The following is a 23,683-nucleotide window of genomic DNA, read 5'->3' as shown; positions in this document are numbered from 1 at the left end:
CTTAAGTACAAATATGTAAGTATAATCAGGAAAATGTACAGGAAAAAGTACTCAGTGCAGATATATTTCCTGTGTGACATAATATTATACTATTACATCATTAGATAATTATTATTCATGCATTATATTGAATTTATTTTACTGGTGTATTTTGTTGAGGTAGAGCTTTTTTTTTTTTTTTTTTTTTTTTTTTTAACCAATGATCATTTTTCATTACTGATTAATCTGCTGATTATTTTCCCCATTAATCGATTGTTTTAGTTAATAGAGTAGAATAGTTTGTTTTGTGTGCAAAAATTCTTAATTTGTACAGAAACTAGTAACTAAAACTGTCAAATAAATGTAAAGTAAAAAAAAGAACAATATTCCCTCTAAAATGTAAGAAAGTGGCATGAAAGAAAAGACTCAAACTTCAAATACCTTAGATTTACTTGAGTAAATATGCATAGTGACGTTACACCAATGACTGAACATTACCACAGTGATGCACCATTGTGCCCTGCTCTGACTTTGGATTAAGAAGCCAAGGTGAAGCCAGGTGAAGCATGCTCAAGGTTCTCTTGAATAAACACCATCAGCTACAGAAGTGGGCGAGACTTTACTCAAGGCCGCTAATCCAGTCACACACCAGCACTGTGATAGCAAACCAGCCAGTGATAAGGCGGAGCAATGCTCTGATGTCAACATTCAGTCTAAAGCAGCTCATGCCAGAACATGAAAAAAATAGAGCTTATTGATACCGATGCCATTAAATGCAACATATTGAGTTGTCTTCTATGAGGTATTTATTTAAATCTTGAGTGGGTGTCACTTGTAGCTTATGCAGTCTCTCTACATTTAGGTTTCATAATTAAGGCATCTATGTGAGACTTTTTAACTATGTCTACAACTCAGTGTCATGACAATAACAGCATGCATTATGCAAACAGTGCGCAAGGACAGCACATGGAAAACAATCACTAAACAAGATATTTGTTAAAATAATTGCTAATCACCATTTCAAGCAGTACAGATTCACCAGCACTTGTTTCTAAAGCAGGTCTGTGTTAATGAACAGCATGTTTAGAAAGCTTTGATGGCCTCCATGCAGTGAGGGGAGCGCAGGAACCGCGGGAAGGAGTCCTTCGCCATCAAACTGTAGATTCTCTGCTGTGCCTTGTCGAATGTGTCGGCACATGGCGAGTTCGTCACACTCAACAAAGCCTCCCGGGTTTCAGCATCCAAGTTTACCTGAGGGGAAAACAGATAATTAGAAGATGCTCTTTAATTAGAGTCTACTCTTCATCCTGACTGCATGTGTCACACTCTCCTCTCCACCCACCTCCTGTGGAGCTTCAGGGGTGATAAACTGGCTGTAGATGATGCTGGACTTGGTCTTCTGCAGGTTTGAAGGAGAGACCCTGTAGTCCTCACAGGCCAGCCAGAACTCAAGGTTCTCCTCACTGAACTCTGAGCACAGGAAGCTGCGAAACGCCTGCAGACCGCCTGGGAGACAGATGGATGAAAGAGAAAAGGAGAAGAAGAAGTGAGAAACAGGACGTGATGAATCAAGATGGGTTAATGTGAGAAGAAGGAAAAGCAAGCTGCAAACAACTCAGGCCAAAACTTCAGTGTGTCTCATGCCTGCTTGGCTCTACGATGCAACTCTGATGGCCAATTAACTATTCAAAAATCAACCCTCAACACACCTTTTCCATGTGGCTGTGTCATGGAAGATTTGTGTGATGAGTGATATCAAAATATTTGATATGGATTTATTTAAATGTTTTAATATATTTAATATTGAAGTGGGGCTATGTGACTTTCAGCAACAGCAGCCAGTGTGCACAGTAGTGACATTTAAAGAGGACCTATTGTGCTCATTTTTAGGTTCATAGCCTACTTGTATTTAAGGTTTCTGCTAGAATATGTTTACATGCTTTAATGCTCAAATGACACCCTCTGTCTGAGACGCAGTGTTTTAGCGCCTGTCTCTTCAAGCCGCCCCTCCAAAAAAAGCCCAGTCTGCTCTGGTTGGTCAGTGTTTTCAGGTGCTCCGTATCTCTGAGCCATCGAGGGGAATGACTGTAACACGATATGGCAGCACTTTCTACCGCGAAAAATCACAGATAAAAGCTTCCAAACACAACCAGACACGTTCCAACAGGAATATGGAAGAGAAATTTACAACATCGGATACCAAGTTTAAGTTTCCCTGACGTTAGCATGTAGCTACATTTGGCTGCGTAGGCCACTTACAGTGGTGTGCCTGTAGCAGATGACCATATACAGAAATACGTCACATTACAGCTTCATCTTGCAGCCAGAGTAGACAAAACAGTTGGATCGTCTCAGATCGTCTGAGGCCTCAGGTTTTTGCTTAGAGGGAATACTCTTACATATGTTTACCTCATTGTTTTAAACTTTGGCCACATTTAGTATGAACATCTTTCATTGTAACACTATGGAAAAACATAATAGATCTCCTTTACTGGAAATTGGGGTAAATGCTAAACTGTTAATAACAGTAACACATAGAAAAGAGTCAAAGTCTTAAGTTTGCTAGCATTAACCACCAGAGCTACAGGTCATACCAGACCAAGTAAGGCTGTAGAATTGAAATCTGCAAGAGTATAATGGGTCAAGTATATTTTTTACTGTGTATGAAATTGTCTTTTTATCAGAGGAATTGAAATAACGTATTTGTTTTTTCTCTTTAAATTGGGCAGTAATATTTTTTTCCAGAGCAAGTAACAGTTCTGTTGACCAATATTTATATCAGAGCAATCAACTATTGTTATTTTTATGACATGCTTCTATTGAAATGCTAATATTCAGTCACTATTATAGCATTAAATTATTGCAACTTGAAGAGGATGTCATGACGTTCCTGAAGATTAGTGTTGTATGAACAGAGACATTCAGAGACATACTGAAAGATACAAGAAAACTACCTGCTGTGCAAGCTTATTTTATTATTTATTTTAATTTTTGCATTGTTGTACATGGAAGGAATTTACTGGAAAAAACACACATTTGGCATTTTTCAAAGCAGACATTTTGACTTGACGCAGTAGAAAAAGTAGATGTGTTACCATTTAGGTTAGCGATTGCTCTGTTCTATTCAAGCTTACAGTGAGGCAGCATGCACAATTCAAAACTGACGCAGTTTAATTAAATTCAGACATTAACCATTTTGTTTTTCACAGTGGTGCTTTTCCTGCTGTGACGTGTCAAAATGTCTCCTGTGAAAAAGAGCTGTTACATGTGTTGCTGAAATAATAAGCTGATATTGGAAAATAAAGAAACAAAGGGTAAAAAAAAGCCTTTCTTACTTTTGCTGTTAAGCAGAGTTTCCAGGTCATGAGGAGTCTTTCCCTCCTGAACCCTGAGAAGAGAGACAGACACAGTCAGAATTCAGCTTTAGTGTGATAACTGGCAGATACGTGGATTTATTTTAAATTTTGTGTTCAGTAGGTTTACTTACTTGTGCTTGTGGTGAGTCTCAGCCAGATGGCTCAACTTCACCCTCATCACTTTTGCCCTGAAACACACAGGCACAATAAATCACACACGTATACAACACTTTCTAATAAATACAAATAACATGACGTGCCAGTTGCATACTTACTTCTCCAGGCATGACGTGGGCAGAGAGGAGAGCCCCTTACACATTGAGGTGTGTCGTTTGATAAAAACTTGCAGAGGTTAAACGAACAGACCAAGCTGTGTTTGAGTGCAGTGTTTACTCTGAGTTTTTCAGTCAGCCAGTCTTCCCAACTGCAGTGTGCTGCTCTTATATAGCCTCTCTGTTTGCTATCTGATCTGTCAATTTGCTCCCCTCAGACCAGCAGGTGCAGAGACGGGAGCTGAATAGAGATGAATACAGCTGAATGAGGGAGGTGTCGTACGTGCGTACAGGCTATGTTCACCTGTCAACGGGAGATAGAAATCAAGTCAGCACATATAATAGGAAAATTATGGCAGGAGGACCTCCATTATGTTTGTGTGTGTGTGTCACCTTTAGAGTATTTGTCACAAGAGAATAAAGTGATGATGTAGAAGCAGGTGGGCTGGCAGCATCACTCATCTCTGAAGAGTCAGAGGACTGCAGGATGGAGAAATGAGTTTATAATGTTGATGGAAAAAGTGAGACAACCCCGGGCAAGGTCATTAAATACAACAACAATGATACCAACGAACAAACAAACAAAAGGTCCCTATGACCCAGCCAAAGCAAGAGAAACAAAAGCCCACTCCCTCCATCTGTATGTTACAATTGCAGTTCATTTTAGTACAGTGTCTAGCTCCTATGACATGTTCTCTACAGTTACACAGACTGGCTATCATTAACTCAAATGATACAATATCTGTCATTAACTTGACCCACTCTTATATTCAGGATGAACTTGATGTTTCCAGTCGCGAAGGATGACCCTAGCAGCTGAGATAAATCCTGTTAGAGGTAGAGCTATGCTGGTTTGGAGATCATGGATAGACATGACCTGTCCCCCAAGAGGCAAAGTTGAAGTGAGTCAGGAACAGGCCCACATTGCATGGATAAGGGTGCTTTCCTGCCTTTTACATTTCCAGCATAGATTGTTTTCTCGTGAACCCATTTTATGAAGATGGACTGGTGTAAAATAATATGGATGAGGCTTTTTGACACTTTAGTGAACCTCTTATGTGTCTCTCTGTGGTCAGCGCACATCTTTATATCCCTGCAAATTATTTTATATAATTAAAACATATAAAAATGTCTCTTTAAGGAATATTGTCAAATTTTGTTCAACTCTGTGTCATGTGTATGTTCTTATTATACTGTATATTTTCAGGGTGCACCTCCCAGCTCACTATTAATCCCCCTTTTTTTGGATGCTGATACATGGAAGCAATTTTCAAAGAGAGAAAAAGCCTCTCAGTAGCATATGTAATCACTAACAGTGGTATTTATATTTAGTGTAAAACTAAACTCAGTGGAATAATGTACAACAGTTTGCTCAGCCTGCATAATACGAGTGTGTATGTGTCACCATGGGTCTTGCAGGTTAAGCAGATACTGGATGAATGTGGCTTGTTTCACCTCTGGCTCACACAAAAGTGTAACAACATTAGCTGGTTAAAACCAACTGTTGAACAGAAGCTAAATATCAGTTTATACAAAAGTGACAAAGTGAGCTCAGAAGAATGACATCATGTGATATATGTCAAAACTAAACAAGAGTTTAAACTGGAGAAGTATCAGTTGCATGAAAACAGAAAGTACAGACAGGCTGTAATTTAAGAGTAAATAACACCAGAATGAAAAGTCAGTGGAAGATATTAAAGGCTGGACAGACACCAGATGATCTGTAGCCTCTGTGATGATGATCATGTGGGAGATGAGTTTCATATTTTGTTTGAATGTCAGAATGTAAGCTGGGCGACTTACAGAGACAGGTATTTGCCAAAGTATTAGTTAAACTGTCCATCTATGTTTACATTAATTTTATTATGACAATCAGATAAGCCACAAGTCATTTGTAAACTAGGTTATTTTTTGAAGAATGTCCTTCCTTTGTTTAAGTAGTATTGGCTGTACTTTAGCCACGCCGTGTGCCATTGTTTTGTTATTGTGTGTAATGTTTGTACTGCATGCCATGTGATATGGTCATGGGACAAATACATGAAATGAAATGAAGAAGTAAATGTGCTTTTAAGAAATTATTTTGTCAAAAGACAATCAGACAAACTATTGTCATAAAAGAGTATTTTTATAGCCTATGTAATTAATCATGTCTGGAGGGATCATTTGAGGTTCTGTTTTCAACATTCAGAGCATTCATATAGCAGCAGACCACTATTTGCTATGTAAACTTATTGTGGAGAAATGGTGCCCTGAGCAAAGACTGAAGTCAAGCTACCTCTGTGTGTGTTGTAATCTAGCCACACATGCAGTGTGTATCTCACTGACTCGCTCATTGCCACCATTTTGCACCGCACTCATAAAGTGGTTACCGCTGATATCAGGACGCGGTTGTGGCCTCAGTGTAGCTCCCCCCCTCTGGTTTCCTCTGGTTAACACCATTAGCACTGTTGCTGTTCCTTAGCATTGTTTATGGCGTTAGCATTGCTAGCTGTTAGCCACCCTCTCAGCCACTTCCATGTTGAGAACCATTTTCCAGACAACTCATGCGCTCTGAATTTTGCATACATTGCATTGAGGGCATTACATTTTGGTTTACTATACCTCTTTATGTTTATTTGTGCTTAATAACATCTGTAGTTTAATACTGTCTACATACAACCTCAGACGCTGTTCATTAAAAAGAAGTAATTTGAGGACATTGGAACTTTACTGTATTATTGCTGCATTATAGGCCAGTCAGGTGTGACAGACTGTTCCTACAGACAAAAAAGACATTCCTAGCTTGGAGTGTGGAGCAAGGAAAAGTAATTCAGAGCTTGAAAATAACAAATCACAAGACTTTTAGAAATGTTGCATTATTTGCATTTTTGTTTTGCACAGCCATGTTCAGGTGTTGAAGTGAACAGCTTTAGACTTGAACAGTGACCCCTAACCATAGACTGTAAAAATAATAGACATAGCCACCGTGACGTCACCCATTGGTTTGTGGACTGCCGTTTTGAAGCCTCGAATTTGCAAATAGCCTATATGCACATTTTTGGACGAGAGGGTGGAGCTGTGGAGGAGTGAGGAAGACACTACACACACCCACCTACACCGGCAACCAGACTGAACGCTGCACCTGGCTTGCTGTGCTAAATCCCCGCAAACAAAGTTAGCTTCCATAATCGAGAGAAACTTCAGAGTTAAGTATTAAAGTCATCTCAGTAACGTTACCTAATTGCATACATGTCTAGGCCTACATTTGGCAAATATTGCAAATAAGAGGAGTAGCCTAACGTTAACCTCGCGACATTGTTTTAGCGTTAGCTGAAGATAATGTTACCGTGTGTAACCCATCACATTATAATATGTTGCAGTGTTTTCAGTTTTGTTGTTGCGCCAAACGTTCATTACACACTTGTGACTATTAAAAATAAACCCATTGTCCTCAGATGAGAATGTCATTATTTTGTCAAAAACTACTTAAAGGGATAGTGCACCCAAAAAATGAAAATTCAGCCATTATCTACTCACTCACATGCCGAGGGAGGCTCAGGTGAAGTTTTAGAGTCCTCACAACACTTGTGGAGATCCCAGGGGAGAGTGGGTAGCAGCACAAGCACACCTAATGGGGGCTTACGGCGCCCCCGATTCAAACATCCAAAAACACACTGAAACCACAAAATATCTCCATACTGCTCGTCCGTATCCAAGTGTCCTAAAGCCCCAATGTAAAAAGTTGTTTGGAAAAATGTCATTTAAACTCTGTTTTCAGCCTCATTGTAGCCTGTAGCTCTAACTGCCTCTCTGGGCACCGCGCTCACGTGTGTGCGCTTGCGCACAAGACCAGCAAAAGCACGTGAACACACATGAACGCAGTGCCCGTGTCTCACAGTCTCGCGCAAGCGCGCACACATGAGCGCAGTGCACAGAGAGGCAGTTAGGGGACTCTAAAACTTCACCTGAGCCTCACTCGGCATATGGGTGAGTAGATAATGGCTGAATTTTCATTTTTGGGTGCACTATCCCTTTAAAGTTCAAAGACAATGTCCTTCTAATCCCAAATAGCTCAGAGAAATTGAAAGCTGGGGTCTCCGATGCTTTTGTCATTTTCTTAAATAATAGGTCACTTTTTTTTGGTTATTTTGAGCATTTTAGCAAGGGGAGGGGGGGATTTGGACCTATGACCTCAGTATCTCTAAATTCCTGGCTACGGCCCTGGTGGAGGACCTTTTTTTTCTTTAATAACCTGTGAGATTTTTAAGAGCAAACAGCCGAAACTCAATATGCTTTGTCAAGTGTCTGATACAAGTCACGAGCAGTCATCACCCACAGACTGTATAAACACAGTGTCCCAGCCTGTTCATCCTCCACACACACACACAGACACACAGACACACACACACACACACACACACACACACACACACACGGATCTGACACCCGGCCGTCAGCAGCCTTCACCAGCGGGGAAGGCGGCGGCTGTTTCCTCGCTTCCTGCTTCCTCAATAAGAGCCGCTGTGCAACCTAGAAGACGGAGCGATCAATACTGGTGGACAAGGACCTGCTGAACCCACAGGGAGCTGCTTGTTTGGTATCAAATCCTGTGTCAGGACGGACTATGATCCAGTAAAGTGCGCTCCGGACCCGCTGGTTCCTCTGAGTCCTGATCCTCTGCATCCTGACATGGGCCGCGGCTCGGATTGGACATAAACACACAGAGTGAGTCACAAAATGGTCTCGTAGGTTTTTTTTAGACCATAACAGTGTGAAGATCAAGATGAACGCGGTCATGAATATATGTGGAAGAGAAATTGCTGCATGTGGATTAAACTGCGCGAGCTAGAATGATTCAGGCTATTGCATTATTAATATATCGGTAATAATAACTAATGATTTTACATGTTTGGCCAATCAAGAAATTCCTCAGACCTTGTAAAATGTTTTTCTAAAATAATGCTTTAATAATGTAAAACAGTGCTGCAGAATAGCTGCATGTGTTGAGTAAATATTCAGTGGGAGGACACACAGAGACATTGTGTTATAATACAAACCAGACATGTGATGCAATCTGACGTCTTGAAGCAAGCTTGTTGTTATTGCTTTATTTGGCTGTGGTGCCCCCTTTGTCCAAATATCATGTCACGTCTGACACAGTCTAAATCAGTGGTTCCCTGTCTGTCTTGGCTTGTGACCCCCTGAGGCAAAGCTATGTGTGCATGTGACCCCTTATCACTGGTTGCATAAGTCTACATGTTGTGGTCTGTTCAACCAGGGTGTAATATTTTTCCTTTCTTCTGTTTGAATTATTGTTAAAATATGAAAATGATCCTTCACAGAAAACAAAATTATTTTAAGATGAATGTCTGAAAAAATTAATAAATTGACATTTGATTCCAAGAATGTGATTATCTTCTGCTTTGAGCTTTAGTCTTGCAGCTACAATCTCTAACTGAGAGTGGCATTGTGGGTAATGTAGGTGCAGGTTTTTTAAGAATGTGTGGAATAAAAAAGACAATATCTCTGGTTCTGCTGCCTCAGTTTTAATCCATGTTTACAAAACTTTCCACTTTTCTGAATGTTAAAGGGACAGTTCACCCCCAAAAATATATTAAAAAAATAAAAAATACATATTCTCCTCCTTACCTGCAGTGCTATTTATTAATCTAGATCATAGACTGTGTATAAAGATTGATGACATCAAGGCAGCTCCCCAAAAGTGAAGCCGAAATATCTTGACCACCCCCCTGGTGGCTGGCTGCAGTATAGGCTAGGTCATAAAACCCGCCTTCTCCATGTTAGTGGATGGGACATGTGCCAAACTAGAAGATGGTCTCTGTCATTTAAAGTTGTTTTTTTCACCTGCCATATGTTCAAGCATTAATTTGTCTGATAAGTTTGGTTTTAATTTGTTATCTAATGGTGCTGCTGATTGGTCAGATGGGTGTATGGGCAGGTAACTTGATATCGTGGTGATCGCTACTGCATAGACTCTGGCTCCGTATGACGTCACTAGAGCAAAATGGCAGCAGCCTTATCCAATATATTTTAGCTTCACTTCTTTACAGTGGGGGTATGCAGAGACATGTCGTCCATCTTTATATACAGTCTATGATCTAGATTGTTTGGGTATTAGTTACTGAGTGTTGGAGATATCGGCTGTAGGGATGTCTGCCTTCTCTCAAATATAATTAAACTAGATGGCACTCAGCTTGTGGTGCTCAAAGTGCCAAAAAAACCCAAAAACATTTGAAATACTTAACAGCAAAGTCTCTTTCCAAAAATCATGACCCAGTTTCTCAAGATAATCCACAGACCTTGTTGTGAGCAGTTTCATGTAGGAACTATTTTCTCTCTACCAAACTACACTCACCAACTGTATCGCTGCGCAGAAGGAAGCATACAGCGACTGCTAGCTTACCTAGCACCACTGAGCTAGCTAACACCACAGGGGGAAGACACCATTAATGTTTACATCTCCCGCTGTCACAAGCACAAGCGTCTTGTCCTTGAGTAGATGGAAAGAGTCCTGAAAGAGACATTACTGCTGAGTTTTTCAAATGTATTTTTTGACACTTTGAGCACTCCATGCTAAATGCCATCTAGTTCCATTATAGTGGAGAAAAAGCAGTCATCTCGGTGGCTGATATGTCCAACACTCTGGAACTCACACCAAAACAATCTAGATTGAAATATGTACTTTTGATTTTAGGGTGAACTGTCCCTTTAAAGCCTTACAATGTTAAATCACTGGAGTTCTCTTCTAATGACCCCTCAGAGTCATCTTGTGACCCACTGTTGGGTCCCGACCTTGTGGTTGGGAACCACTGGTCTAACTAAATGTACATCACAAGTTTGCTTTAGATTATTTATACTCAAAGTGATTAAGGGATTAAGGCTTGAGTAGACGTAAGAGCTGTGCTGTGTCAGGCTGCAGTGATTAATTTGATGCCCCTTTATCCCATCAGCTGACTCTGACTGGCACCAGTTATGACACCCCGATGGACTCGGTTCCCTCGGGCGCACTGCCAGGACAGAAAACCCCCTGGTCCGGACCAGGAGAGGAAGAAGCGCTGGGCTGAGCTGTTTGATCAGCTGGACGTCAACAAAGATGGACGAATCGATATCCTTGAACTGCGGGCAGGGTTGGCAAGCCGGGGGCTTTCCAAAGGCACCGTGGACAGGGTAAGACAGCAGGACACCTATATCACACACACCTGTTTGTTTACTGGGATACCTTACAGTGGCATGCATGTGAGGTGTGGGTATATTATGTCCCATTGAACAAATACAGCTGCTTATATTAAGGCCTTTAAATAACTTCCCAGTGTCAGCGCTCAGGTGAGATTAAAGAATCTGGGTCAGTGGAGATAGATAAGGCTTCTCATCGTACACCATGTCGCCATCAGTCAATCAATCAATTAGACCTTATTTGTTCTATACTAAAACTATGTTAACAACACGCACATACAGAGCATGGCTCATTTGACAAACCAAGGAGGTGGTTTCCTCCCTGGTCCATAGATAGCATCAGCTGTTATATTGCTTAAAAATTCAACTAGAAGTGGAATGTTTGCGGTAATTTGTTGTCAGACTGGTGACAGAGCCACTGTTAAAACAAATCCTATGGTGTGTGTGTGTGTGTGTGTGTGTGTGTGTGTGTGTGTGTGTGTGTGTGTGTGTGAGTGGGAGAAAGACAGAGAGAAGGTGTTTACAGGGATTTCCTTATCTAATAGTAAATTCGAGGACCCAATAATCGATTCTCGCCACATTAAACATCCACTGAAGGCCTGTGAGATGAGTTCCTCCCTATTTCATGATCCTTGACCCTCCTGATCTGCAGTCACTGTTTGTGCAACAGTAGAAGCCAAGAACATCAACAGCATGACTTTATTTTGTATACACACAGTCAGTCTCTCTCCTGGCACTTTCTCTCATACTGCCTCTCACTCTCTCCTCTGTGTGTGTGTGTGTGTGTGTGTGAGTATATATTACTCATGTTTTGGGGACATAAACATGTTTACACACCCACATTGTGGGGACTCGCCCCCCTTTTGGGGACAAAATGCAAGTCCCCACAAAGTAGTTTAGTCTTTAAGTTTTAGGGGTGTGTGTGTGTGTGTGTGTGTGTGCATGTAAAGGGCACGCTGTCTATTTTAGTCCAAGTTGCAGGACTTTGTAAGATGAGAACGATAACCTTTCTCTAGGTCCTACACATGGATCATTGTCAGTGTTTTCATCTGTAGCATTTCTTATTGGTTATGTCAGTATTGTTATCGAAGCGATTTGCATGTCTGCACATTTATTTTGTTTAGTTGCAAAAAACATATTTCTGCTACACAAAGTTGCTTAATTTTAATTATTTTCAGATGTTTCTATCTCTGGTTACACTCTGGTTGAACGAACCATCACCAGTAGACTTATGCAACCAGTGATTAGGAGTCACAAATAGACATAGCTTTGCTTTAATGGGGTCATAAGCCAAGACAGCTAGGAAACACCTGATTCAGGCTATGTTAGAGTACATCATATTTGGCTGGGCCTACTACTACAATACTTTGTGACAGTGTTTCAGTTACGTGACTTGATCGTGGGGGAAAATTGAACTTTTTGAGAATAATGAAGATCTGATAAAACACGGACTATATATCTTCTGTATTTATTTAAATTACCATTTAATGTTTACATTGTAATTAATTAACAAGACCTTCAAATAAAGTCTCACTGCTCCAAATGCAGAGCTAGAAGCAACACAATCAATAACAGATCTAATTATTATCATATCTTTTGTAACTTTTGAATGTGTTGTATGGCTCAACAGGCAAACTAACTAAATTAACACAAACTGTATTTTTATTTTACTCTTTTTTATATTGGTTGTCAACACAACCAGTGAAGCCCAAAGGGGGAGCCTAGGGGTGCTATGGCCACCCTCATACAATTGCTGGCCCCGCCACTGGCCCCCACCAGGGGAAAATAATTGGAGGTCAACATACCTGTCCTTAAGATGTGGTGGTGGTGCACTCATTTTCTTAAGGAAGCACAAAGGTAGTCTCTTGTGAAATTAGACAACCTAAGACATTCAGCCATGTCAGCATGGGAAAGGGGCATAATGAGGCTCCTAAGTTAGGCTAGATTTTGGTGAGGGAACAACTGGCATGGCCATTTTCAAAGTGGTCCCTTAAACTCTCACCCCAAGAAATCTGAATGAAAATTGGTTCTGTTGGTACCCACAAGTCTCCTTTAAACTTGTGAAGGCTTGTTCCCAGTAAATGTTTAGTTCCTTACAATCAATGCACTCCTTTATACTAAAGCTGTATATTTGTCTTTTTACGGAAAAGGACAACCAGCCTATTTGGACATCAACGAATCACAAAATGCTGTTGCAGTATTTGTCCAACAGATGGGAAGGTAGAGGAGTATTTAAAGACTACTAACCTGGAGTGCAGTCTTGATCTTGTGGTATTTCACAGTTGTCTCGGTCACCTCTGTTGTATTTGTGCTGAAAAACTGCACAAACTTATGCTGTTGTACAGAATTAATCATAGACTGTCTTTACAATAATCCAAAAGCATGATACTGAAGATCCTAGTGTGGATGGGCTAATTTTTGTCCCAAATTAGAAAGAAAGAAGAGCCAGGCAGCTCTCTGACGAGCATGATGAAGGCACCTTAGGGTTTGTTCTTGTAACTTTTTGTTTTTTTACCCTGACCAAAAATCTGCCATATGCCCAGACATTTGCTTTTCATTGACCTGGCTGTCTGTGTTTCCAGATCGTGGAGGCTGGGGACACCAACCAGGATGGAGTACTGGACTTTGAGGAGTTCACGCAGTATCTTCACACTCATGAAAAACAGCTCAAACTCATGTTTAGTCACCTGGACAGGAACAATGACGGTCTGTAGCAGTCAGCAGTACACAGTTGGAATAATTGTTGATGTTACCTTTACTGCAAAATGTTTACACTGAGCTAATTTTAACATGTTTTACATTCTCCCTTTTCTCTCTCTCTCCCTCGGACTGTGTGTGACTGGTGGATATTTGCAGGTCAGATAGATGTCGTGGAGATCCAGCACTCTCTGCGCACCATTGGCGTGGACGTGAGCCTCGAGGATGCCACCAGGATTTTGCAAAGGTCTGCCAACTGTAGTTGATATCTAACATTACATCACATTACGATCTAAAGTGAGAACACTCACAAGCCCGGTTTGGATGTTAACAACTTCCAACACTGAAGATGAATGCACATTACCCTTGTATATATTTACACCTGGGCTGACAGATGGTTCGAAATATTGAAGCTAATAATTTTGTACCTTGCTGTAAGACAATAAGTAGGTCTCACCTTCCTGGTTTGTAGTATAATAGACTGCCTTCAACTTAACTGGCTTGCACATTAGTTCAATTTATACAATCAGTAAAATTCAAAAGGATTAGCTCAAGTTGAGAATCTAAATTTCAGCAGCAAATTGTAAACTTTACCATGTTGCACAGCCACAACAGCAGCCAAGGTACTATTCAATCATTTTCTTGTCATGTGAATGTGTGTTCCCTTGATCTTGATTGTTTGCTGAGAGGTGATCGTAAAACTCAATCCAAGCTGTCTTAAGTCAGTCTTTTTATCATCTTGCTGTTCTGACAAAAATCAATCATGTTTAATATCATTGTAAAATTTAGTCTTGGCTGGATGTGGATGTGAAATAATCTCAAAAGGAATCTAGTTGTAGTCTTGCAAATTGTGACCCTGCAAGATCCATAGTCTTTGCAAAATCTTGTAGTGTGTTACTAAAAACTCACATAATCCTTACAAATGAGAGGGTGTCACACTCTTTAAAAAATATTGTCAAAGTCTTCTAGTACAGTGGTTCCCAACTGGTCCAACCATGGGGTCCAGATTTCTCCTTCATCATTAGTCATTAGTCATTAGTACAAGGTCCACAAGGTTTAATATATTCAGCTTTGTACTTGCGTTCGGTCATGTCATCAAGTTTGTTTGCTGTATCTGTCAGTAAGCTGTCCGTTAGTCACTCGTTCTACAGCAGGAAATGGCAGCCCTGTGCTGGAAATTTACTGTACTCAAAACATTAAGTGTGTCTTTTACAAACTTGACACATTCGTGAATCACTTGCGGTCTATTAAGAATGAGCCCTTGACCCACTTTTGGACCTTGACCCACCGGTTAGGAACCGCTGTTCTAGTGTATGGTAGGCGTAAGTTGTTGCTGGATGTAGTGTAACAGCAACACTGAGTTGAGATGGCTGTTTAAACATCATACATCTGAGCTTTGCATCCTGATATGATTCATGAAAGTTTCACTCTTTCTAAACACAAAAAAACAAGTGGCTAAAATAGGTCAAAAGGTTTTGTTTTCAGTACATAGTGGTCGCCCTGATAATCAAACCCTGGATGATTCTTTCCACCAGATATTCCTCCTTATGCACATTTCCAGTTCACCCCTTCTCCAGTTAAGATAATGACACAGTTATTAAGTCTGCTGAATTCCATGCTTCTTCTTTTCTTATGCTGTTGCCTTGTTGCATGCAAATTTTCCAAAGTGAAGATCAAGGTGTCACAGACTGTAGGATCAAAGGCAATTGAGGCACTCCAAAAAATATAGAAAGATGAGGAAGGAAATATTAAAAAGCTTTTATTTTAGTGGCTAAATTATTAAAAGAGCCAACATGTTTTTGAAGCCCTGACGAAGACCTGCAGTTGTCGAAACACGCTGACTCTTTTAATTATTTAGCCACTACAATAAAAGCTTTTTAAAATTTCCTTCCTCGTCTTTCCATATTTTTTCGGAGTGCCTGGAGTCTACACTTTTTCAGAGTATCTGGATTTCCTTCCTGTCGATTCTGTTGTTTCCCTTTCTCCACAAGCACCCAATGCAGGGTTTTGATCTATGTCTGTATGCAGAGCAACCAGTCGTCTCTCTCTTTTTTTAGTTTCACAACCTGCACTTAGGATTTGAAAGTGCTCGATTGTTAAACTGCATTTTTTGAGTTCAACACTTGAGTTGGTGTTGCATTTACTACTTTAGTGTCTTGAAAATAGCTTTAGCACATGGGTTAGATTGTGGTAAACCAAGAAGCATCATCTCATATACTGTAACAGTCATTGCCATTTCTAAATGATTGATTCTGTGCTCTGTAACTCAGTGGGTACGTTAATGATCCTACAATTTGAATTTCATGATTTGTTTATGTGTTTTTAACTCAGAATGGACAAAGACAGTACCATGACCATTGACTGGAATGAGTGGCGCGAGTACTTCCTGTTTAAACCTCTCACTAACATGGAGGACGTAGCACGCTACTGGAAGCGCTCAATGGTGAGGTCGCACACACTTTAACATACAGACCCTAAACAACAACAGCATTGTGTATCTCTAAATAACAACATGGGCTGCATTTCATCATGCTATCGTGTCTACTCGCTTCCCTCACTCACTTCCTTTACTCGCATCTTAGTCTCGCCTACAAGAGAGGTGAGCAGAGAGGGGGAGGAAGAGACACGAGGATGGACTAGTCAGAGCTGCCAAATGAGAAATCCTTGTTTCCATAGCATCAGTCTTATGCAATGTCAGTTACATATGATGTACTGCAGAGCTGTATCACCTGTCAAAGCGACTGGTGTCTGCACAGTAATGCACCACATAGCTGCGTAAGAAGAATGTATTTATGTTAGTAGTATGTAAAAAAAAAAACCTGCTGCTGCCACAACAATTAATAATTAAATTATCATATATATTCTAAAGTGTTAGATTTACACACAAGGTGACACTGCATGTACTGCATCTAACCATATAACTTTGAGCGTGTTTACACCTGGCATTAACATGCGCTTTGGTGATCCGGAGACCCATTATAGACACATCATGAGGAGCTCCATAGTCACGCCACATGATTAAAGCCTTCTGTGTCGGATTCACTGGTGTCCTCTCTCCTCTAGGTGCATTAAAGGTATTGGAAGATCCTACATGACAGTGAATGGTCACAGGAGGAGAGAGGAGGCGAGGAAGCATAAGTTAGCATGATGAAAAGCACCCGCAGTTAGGTTAAAGCATTAGTTGCTTAAAGCATCTGTGAGGCAATGCTTGCCAAAGAAACACAATCTTTGCAGAACTTCCTGTTGTCTATAGTAAACAATGGACCACTAAATATAACAATAAATAACACTGATTAAATTGTGTGCAACAAAAAACAACAACAACAACAACAACAACAACAACAGGATATTTAGAGGACTATGGCCTCTGACCCACCTCTGACTGAAAGACACAAATTGCTTTTTTTTTCTTTGTTCCGACTTTTTCTTCCTTCCTTTCTTCACCACTGGTTCAGTAGATGTTGGACATCGGTGAGCAGCTGACAGTGCCAGATGAATTTTCTGAGGAGGAGAAGAAGTCAGGCTATGTGTGGCGGCAGCTGTTGGCTGGAGCCATGGCTGGATCTGTGTCCCGGACTGGGGTTGCCCCCTTAGATCGCCTCAAAGTCTTCCGACAGGTCAGTCAGGGACAGTAACAGTATGATCTCACTTCTTAGGACCATTCCTGCTTATGTGTGAAAGTTTTCTGTTCATCTTTGATCAGTGACTGAGAGCTCTGAGATGAACCCACAGTCAGCCGTTACTGCTTCACACAAAGAGTTCCTCTCTGACTCTGTTCTGCCAGGTTCATGGTTTCATTGATTTTAAAGGGAATGTGCTGAGCAGCTTTCGGTACATGCTGAAAGAAGGAGGAATGCGGTCGCTCTGGAGAGGCAACGGGATGAATGTGCTCAAAATTGCACCAGAAACTGCCATCAAGTTCACGGCTTATGAACAGGTGGAGAGACCGTCTGTTACTGTTTGAACACCCATTCATCTTTGATTTCTGTCCTAATTATTTTCTCTTTCTCCTCTCTTTTCCTATCTTCAAGTAATTTATAGTGATTTAGCGCTGTCTTTCCAATCTGTCTGTCTATCATTTTTTTTCTCTTGACTAAATCCTCCGTCGCATATAGTACTAAAAAACTGTGCCTGCCAGACAACTTCTTGCCTGTAATTACCTGGAGTTTCTATTGGTTGCCTGGCAACATCACTGTGACGCCAAATTTCAAGGGAGTCACTAATCCCAGCCATGAAATAGTCACATGACTCCTCATCATCTGTTTCCTCTTGTCTCCAGTCTTTGTGCTAAGCTAAGCTAACTGGCTGCTGGCTGTAGCTTTATCGTACAGAATAGAGTGGTATCAATTTTCTCATCTAACGCTCAGCAAGCAAATAAACATATTTCCCCAAATGACTAATAATGTCTTAAAGCATCACCTCATCTACTTTTCCATCAATACTGTATAATCATTTGTCTATGATTACAACTCTCTCAAATTATGTTTATTCTTTCTTCTGCTCAATAACTCACAGATCAAAAGTGTGATGCGGGGCAAAAATGAAACAAAAACTCTGAGGCTTCATGAGAGGTTTGTTGCCGGCTCTTTGGCTGGAGCTACAGCTCAGACAGCCATCTACCCAATGGAGGTAATATCGGGGTAATACACACGTATAAACATTCATATAGCTTCAAGAAATCATATTTCCAGGTTGCATGAGGAGTGAAATCACTGATGTCTGTCCTCTTTGTGCTCCTTCTTTTTGCTCTCCTTTCCCCACAGGTGCTAAAGACCCGTCTCACACTGAGAAAAACAGGCCAATTCTCAGGAATAGCAGACTGTGCCAAACAGATCCTACAGAAAGAAGGTGTCACAGCCTTTTACAAGGGCTATGTGCCCAACCTGCTGAGTATTGTCCCTTACGCCGGCATCGACCTGGCTGTCTACGAGGTCAGAGAGACATAAAAGCGCACAGTTGTCACAGTGCATCTCCTCAGTGTTTGCCTGCTTCTCACCCCCTCTACTCCACAGACTCTGAAGTTTGCCTGGCTGAACAGACACGGAGGTTTAGCCGACCCGGGGGTCACGATGCTGGTCTGCTGCGGTGCTGTCTCTAGCACCTGTGGACAGCTGGCAAGTTACCCTCTGGCACTGATCCGCACTCGAATGCAGGCACAAGGTCAGGATAACTGTGGTAATACTTATATAAACAATGGTGCTAATTTATATAACTCATCACCCATCTGTATAGAGGAGCATGCTAATTCTGCAAACCCTAACAGTGTAAAACTATGACTTAAGGACCCAACCAGTGACTTAGCAAAATGAATTAAGATTGTGTAGACCATAATTTACTCCTGAATATTTCCAAAGCATACTCTAAGCTGCTACATTGACTTCATATCTCCTTGTGAGCCATTGGTGTATGTTAATTTCAGCATGGTATGAAAATCATCTACTCGCTTGCTACTTGCTTTTGACTTCAAGCAACACTGGGCAACTTTTATTGGAATAAACGGGGCCATACCCCGCATGCTGTATCCAGTGCTCCTTATACAGCCATGTGAAATATATTTCAGTCAAACTTTGTTTCCATTTGCAGTATTATATTTGGCAGTATGGCTCTGTTCTGGAGCCCCTCTGCCTTTCCTTGGGCCTACGCAGAAAGCCTCTTCCACGCGCCTGTGTGGAAAGCATAAGGCAGAGAGAGCACACCTCTCTGCCCTTCCACATGCAAATGAGGAAAGCCTAAGGCAGGGAGAGCACACCTCGCTGCCCCTCCATGCACCTACATGGAAAGCCTAAGGCAGAGAAAGCAGCAGCAAAGACCCCCCAGGAACAGAACAGAGCAGCATCAGTGACAAACACAGATGACATTGATATGTCAAACGCAGCATGAAAAGGAGGAGCTGGGGTGGAGGTGGGTTGCAAACTGACTTGCAAAGGAAGCAGCAACAGCAGGCAGGCCAGAGGAGTTTAAATAGGGCGCCCTGAATGAGATTCGCCAATTGGTTGCATAGAAAGGAATCATGTGATCAATCAGCTGACCCCCTTCCATCACTCAACTGCTATATCAGCTGATTGGCTGTTTGAGATTAACTGATGTAGCTGGGATGTGAGCTGAGCTTGACATTGTGTCCTGCTTGAACTAACCCTATGCTCACTTTAGTGCAGGCATTAACTTCCAAATAAGGCACTTGCTTTGACATAACCATTGCAGTTATTAAGTAGAGCATGGATTTAATTAGCGGAGGTATGCTGCCAGCAGTAACATTATTTGTGTTATAAGTTGGTATGTCAAACTTACACACTTCAAGTTGCAGTGGCAGAGTGGCAGTGCTACTGAGGGCTATGCACTTGTGCTCTGTGACCCCAAAGAAGTGAAGAAGATTTTAGTTGTAATGTTAGTTTTTTTTTAATTATATGAATTGCAGTCAATGAGCCACAGCCCGTCCGCTGATGACATACTCGACTCACAGTCTGCCCTGCCACCGCCACTGCACAGAGGCTGTTTGCTTACTTATTCAAAGTTTATTGTTGTTGAATGTTTTGCATGTCCAAATCGCACCAAATTCGACACTGCCTGCCTGGGTACCTAGAAATATACCCACCAAGTGTGAAATAATTCAAACGAATGATTCATGTGATATGTGAAGGACACACATACATACTAATGCACACATAGGCTACCTGTACACAGACAGACAGACAAACAGACAGAAATTCCTTGCTTCATAGTTAGATGAACTACCAGGACACTCCCTTAACTTAGTTATACAGTCTTGCAGTTGGAGAGAGAATCAAGAGCACACTTCTGTGCATTAGCAACAGATTGCAGAGTCACATGTAGCGAGAGACCAGAATGTGTTGGTGAGGCTCATCTTTTTCTCTCCCCTCAGCTTCAGTGAAAGGAGCCCCTAAACCCTCCATGCTGGCCTTGTTTCAAAACATCGTGACCCAGGAGGGTGTTGCCGGACTATATCGAGGGATTTCCCCCAACCTCCTGAAAGTCATCCCTGCTGTTAGTGTGTCCTACGTCGTCTACGAGTACATGAGGATATGCCTGGGAGTGGACATTGAGGGTAGGAGGGATGGGAAAGGGAAGGGGTAGATAAAAGAGTCGATGGTTTGAGGTTGGTTTCAACTGCAAGCACGTACAGATCTGTTGGCAGTGCATGAGGAAATGGGCCTTGACTGTGGATGAATCCATGGTGCTGTGTTCATGAGTCTTTGAGTTTTCAGGATGAGGATGATTGGATGGAAAGTCCATGGATGGTAAAGGGAAAAACAACAGATCATTGTGAAAGCATCACACTTGGAGGACCTCACCTGAACTGGCAGCTGCTGTGATGAGTTTCACGTGTGATTTATTGCATCACAGTGCATGTCAGCAGTTGTGTGAGAGCTAATCTACTAGCCTGCCGCTGCTGCTGCTGCATTGACTTGGACAGATGAAGACTTGCATGAACTTGCCTGAGAACGCACTGATAAAAGGTGCAACCAAACTTGGAAGCCATGTTACATTCCTGCAGCATTATTTTTTCTCCTAGGTGGTATATAGAGAAGATACAGGATTGATAGGAGGAACGACCCAGTTTCCTGTTCTATAAGTGAGGGGAACCCGAAGTTGCTGCACACTGGTGGATATACAGAGTCTGGACTTTTGATTGGAGCAACATAATCCCAGTTTGATCTTGGAATGGACCATTTCCATTTTGCAAAGCATTTCCCTGTATTCTGCTTGTTTATTTTTTGACTCTCAAAGTTGTACAGTGTGTCCATAGGTAATATTAAAAGTTCACATATAAAACCTTTAGGTCTCTTCACTTTCAACAAGTCTGTGTTCGCCCTTTTTGAGATGGAACCTCAAAATGCCACCGAATCTAACCACAGGAGACTTAACTTTCCTGCGATACATACCAAATTATAATTGTCTGCATAATTACATTTTATCAGCACACCATGATTGTAAAATTGGGCCTGCTTGTCATCATATTATCTCATTACTGAAATCAAACTGTTGCTGCACACTCCAAACTCAAATGCCAAGAAGGTATGAGATAAATGTTTCTGCAGACATCATCATGGTGAATGCAAGTAGTTTGTTGCTGATGTGGTTATCATAATTTCTTTTGTCATCTGAATTTGGAGTTATGCTGTGACATTGTGCCCAAATCTTTACCAGTCCATACCTCAACACCCCAGGTGCATGTCTTTATTTAGCTTAACAAATTTCATTCAGTAAACGCACCTTTCTTCTTTTGTAGACACCCCATAGCTTTAGTCGTCCTCTCTTACAATCATCTGCATAATAAGTTACACTGTACAGGTCTCTGTCACTTCAATTTGTAAATTTATTGAGTTTATCAAAGGACACATTGCAAATCACACAAACGGGGAAACACTTGTATGTCAGTAACAGACTGTGAATATTACAATCTTTAAAAAGCACAATTTAATTATCCTGTAAGATTGGTGGATAGATGGATGTGTGGATGAGCCCTTGATAAATGCACACCAGGTTTTGTGGTTTCTGTGAGAAAAAAAAAAGCAATCAGAATTTAACAAAGAAATGAGGGTGACATATTGGGACCATACTGTGACAAAGACAAATTAATTATGTTAGAACATAAAGGGCATGATCAACACTGTGGTGGAAGGAAACTAAATTAACTTACTCATGCAATGCACTTAGTACAATTTTGAGGTACATGTGCTTGACTTTGGTATTTCCATTTGATGCTACTTTATACTTCTACTACATTTCAGAGGGAATTATTGTACTTTCTCCGCTACTTTAGTGGACAGCTTTATTTACTTTTAAGATAAAGATTTGACACAATGGATATTATAACCAGCTTTTAGAATACAACACATTGTTTAAGAATTAAATCAGGGGTTTTCTACCTTTCTGACTTTTGACATCATGCAAAAAGCAACAGAGTGAGCACTGTGGGGGACCACATCTGCTGGGGGATCTATACAAATATACAATAACTTAAAACTACTGTCTCCATAAATTACCCATGCCGCACAACATAAATGACTGACACTTTTCTCAGGTTCCATATCTGACAAGTATAACATAAAAATGACATTGATGTTTGTTGAATATGCCTGTGAGCTACTATCTGCAGAGACACCACGTGGACAAACCCCACAGAGCTGCAATAAACCATACTGCTACGAAGGGTTGTAGTAATAATGGCTATTAAGTTTATTTATATAGAAAAGCATTTTTTTTAATTTATGTTTTTACCAATGCATTTATTTCAATTAATGCCTTGGTTCACTGAGTATCTCTGACTATGCAGCAACATAATTATATAAGCAAAATGCAACTGTAATGGCCAAAGGACCATGGCTGACCTCATGGTTGTCCGACATTGATAGGATTTTTTTGGTGAAGCTTTATTTTACAAGTCTGTAATTTCCAAAAAAATTCCTGTAAGTGTCAAATAAATAAATACATAAATGTTGGTGGACAAATGACTTATTTATAAGTTAATCCTGTTGACTTTGCTACCTATTGTCTTACAGGAATACATATATTTTGTTATTGAATGCAATGCAGTGACTCAGATAATGTATGAAACCCTTGTCTGCTGTCTTTAATGCATTTATTTTTTGGGACAATAAAGTTTATCTTATCTTAAAAAAGGTGCAATTTCAACAATATGTCACAGATGTTTCACATTCAGTCAGTCAACTATTTACTGTCATTATATGTGCCTTTTCCCATATGTTTTCAGTCTTGTGTAATGCTGGCATCAACAAAACCAACTAAAGTGGAAGCTATTGAGGAAGCAGGTTAAGTTATCTGCTGCCTTTCAAATTATTTACAAATCAAACATACTGGCAATGCCAGAAGTCAGAAGTCTGATACAGATCATTTTGTACTGAAGCTGCAGACTGACAATATTTTGCATGATGTTTAAATATGACCAAGATAAATATGTATTTATCGTTTTTGGTCAGGGTGAAAAGCCTGTTAAGCAGCATTTTACATCGAGCTACTCACTGTTTAACTTGCTCCTGAAACTTGCACCAACTGCATCAATATTAGGTGTGAAGGTCAACCAGTCGGACAGATTGGACCCTCAGGCGGGCTGGTTCTGTCCCGCGCTCCTTATGTTTGACAGCCCCTGTGTAGAGTCTGATCAGCGCTCCGCCTCCAGCCCAGGAGGTGGCAGTGTTTTTACTGTATGACGTTGGATGTCAACAC

The 23,683-nt window shown here is 40.9% G+C and overlaps 2 protein-coding genes across 6 annotated transcripts; one reads left to right on the top strand and one right to left on the bottom strand.

Annotated features, from left to right (window-relative positions):
- Window positions 1–428: 428 nt before the first annotated feature.
- Window positions 429–16,871, bottom strand: si:ch211-196h16.12 (regulator of G-protein signaling 5). Of its 2 annotated transcripts, none has more exons than XM_050043577.1 (7): window positions 16,854–16,871; window positions 4,001–4,087; window positions 3,611–3,911; window positions 3,467–3,523; window positions 3,315–3,367; window positions 1,322–1,485; window positions 429–1,230 (listed from the first exon to the last, which is right to left on the bottom strand). In XM_050043577.1, exons 3-7 carry the CDS (start codon window positions 3,652–3,654, stop codon window positions 1,063–1,065), a joined length of 486 nt encoding a protein of 161 aa, XP_049899534.1. In that variant the 5' UTR covers window positions 3,655–3,911; window positions 4,001–4,087; window positions 16,854–16,871; the 3' UTR covers window positions 429–1,062. The 2 variants fall into 2 exon arrangements, with proteins under 2 accessions (XP_049899534.1, XP_049899533.1); XM_050043576.1 differs by lacking the exon at window positions 16,854–16,871 and adding an exon at window positions 8,644–9,099.
- Window positions 8,040–23,088, top strand: LOC126389743 (calcium-binding mitochondrial carrier protein SCaMC-2-like). Of its 4 annotated transcripts, XM_050043573.1 has the most exons (12): window positions 8,040–8,311; window positions 10,558–10,774; window positions 13,363–13,486; window positions 13,637–13,724; window positions 15,809–15,920; window positions 16,936–17,094; window positions 17,262–17,414; window positions 17,993–18,106; window positions 18,241–18,408; window positions 18,490–18,637; window positions 20,358–20,540; window positions 21,009–23,088. In XM_050043573.1, exons 2-12 carry the CDS (start codon window positions 10,580–10,582, stop codon window positions 21,017–21,019), a joined length of 1,455 nt encoding a protein of 484 aa, XP_049899530.1. In that variant the 5' UTR covers window positions 8,040–8,311; window positions 10,558–10,579; the 3' UTR covers window positions 21,020–23,088. The 4 variants fall into 4 exon arrangements, with proteins under 4 accessions (XP_049899530.1, XP_049899529.1, XP_049899531.1 ...); XM_050043572.1 differs by having other exon boundaries at window positions 20,358–23,088; XM_050043574.1 differs by lacking the exons at window positions 8,040–8,311; window positions 10,558–10,774; window positions 13,363–13,486 and having other exon boundaries at window positions 13,696–13,724; window positions 16,933–17,094; window positions 20,358–23,088.
- The last annotated feature ends 595 nt before the right edge of the window (window positions 23,089–23,683 follow it).

Source organism: Epinephelus moara, chromosome 5, assembly GCF_006386435.1.
Source record: "Epinephelus moara isolate mb chromosome 5, YSFRI_EMoa_1.0, whole genome shotgun sequence".
NCBI lineage: Eukaryota > Metazoa > Chordata > Actinopteri > Perciformes > Serranidae > Epinephelus > Epinephelus moara.
Note: the sequence above shows the minus strand (reverse complement) of the source record. Positions and strands in the feature narration are given on the sequence as shown.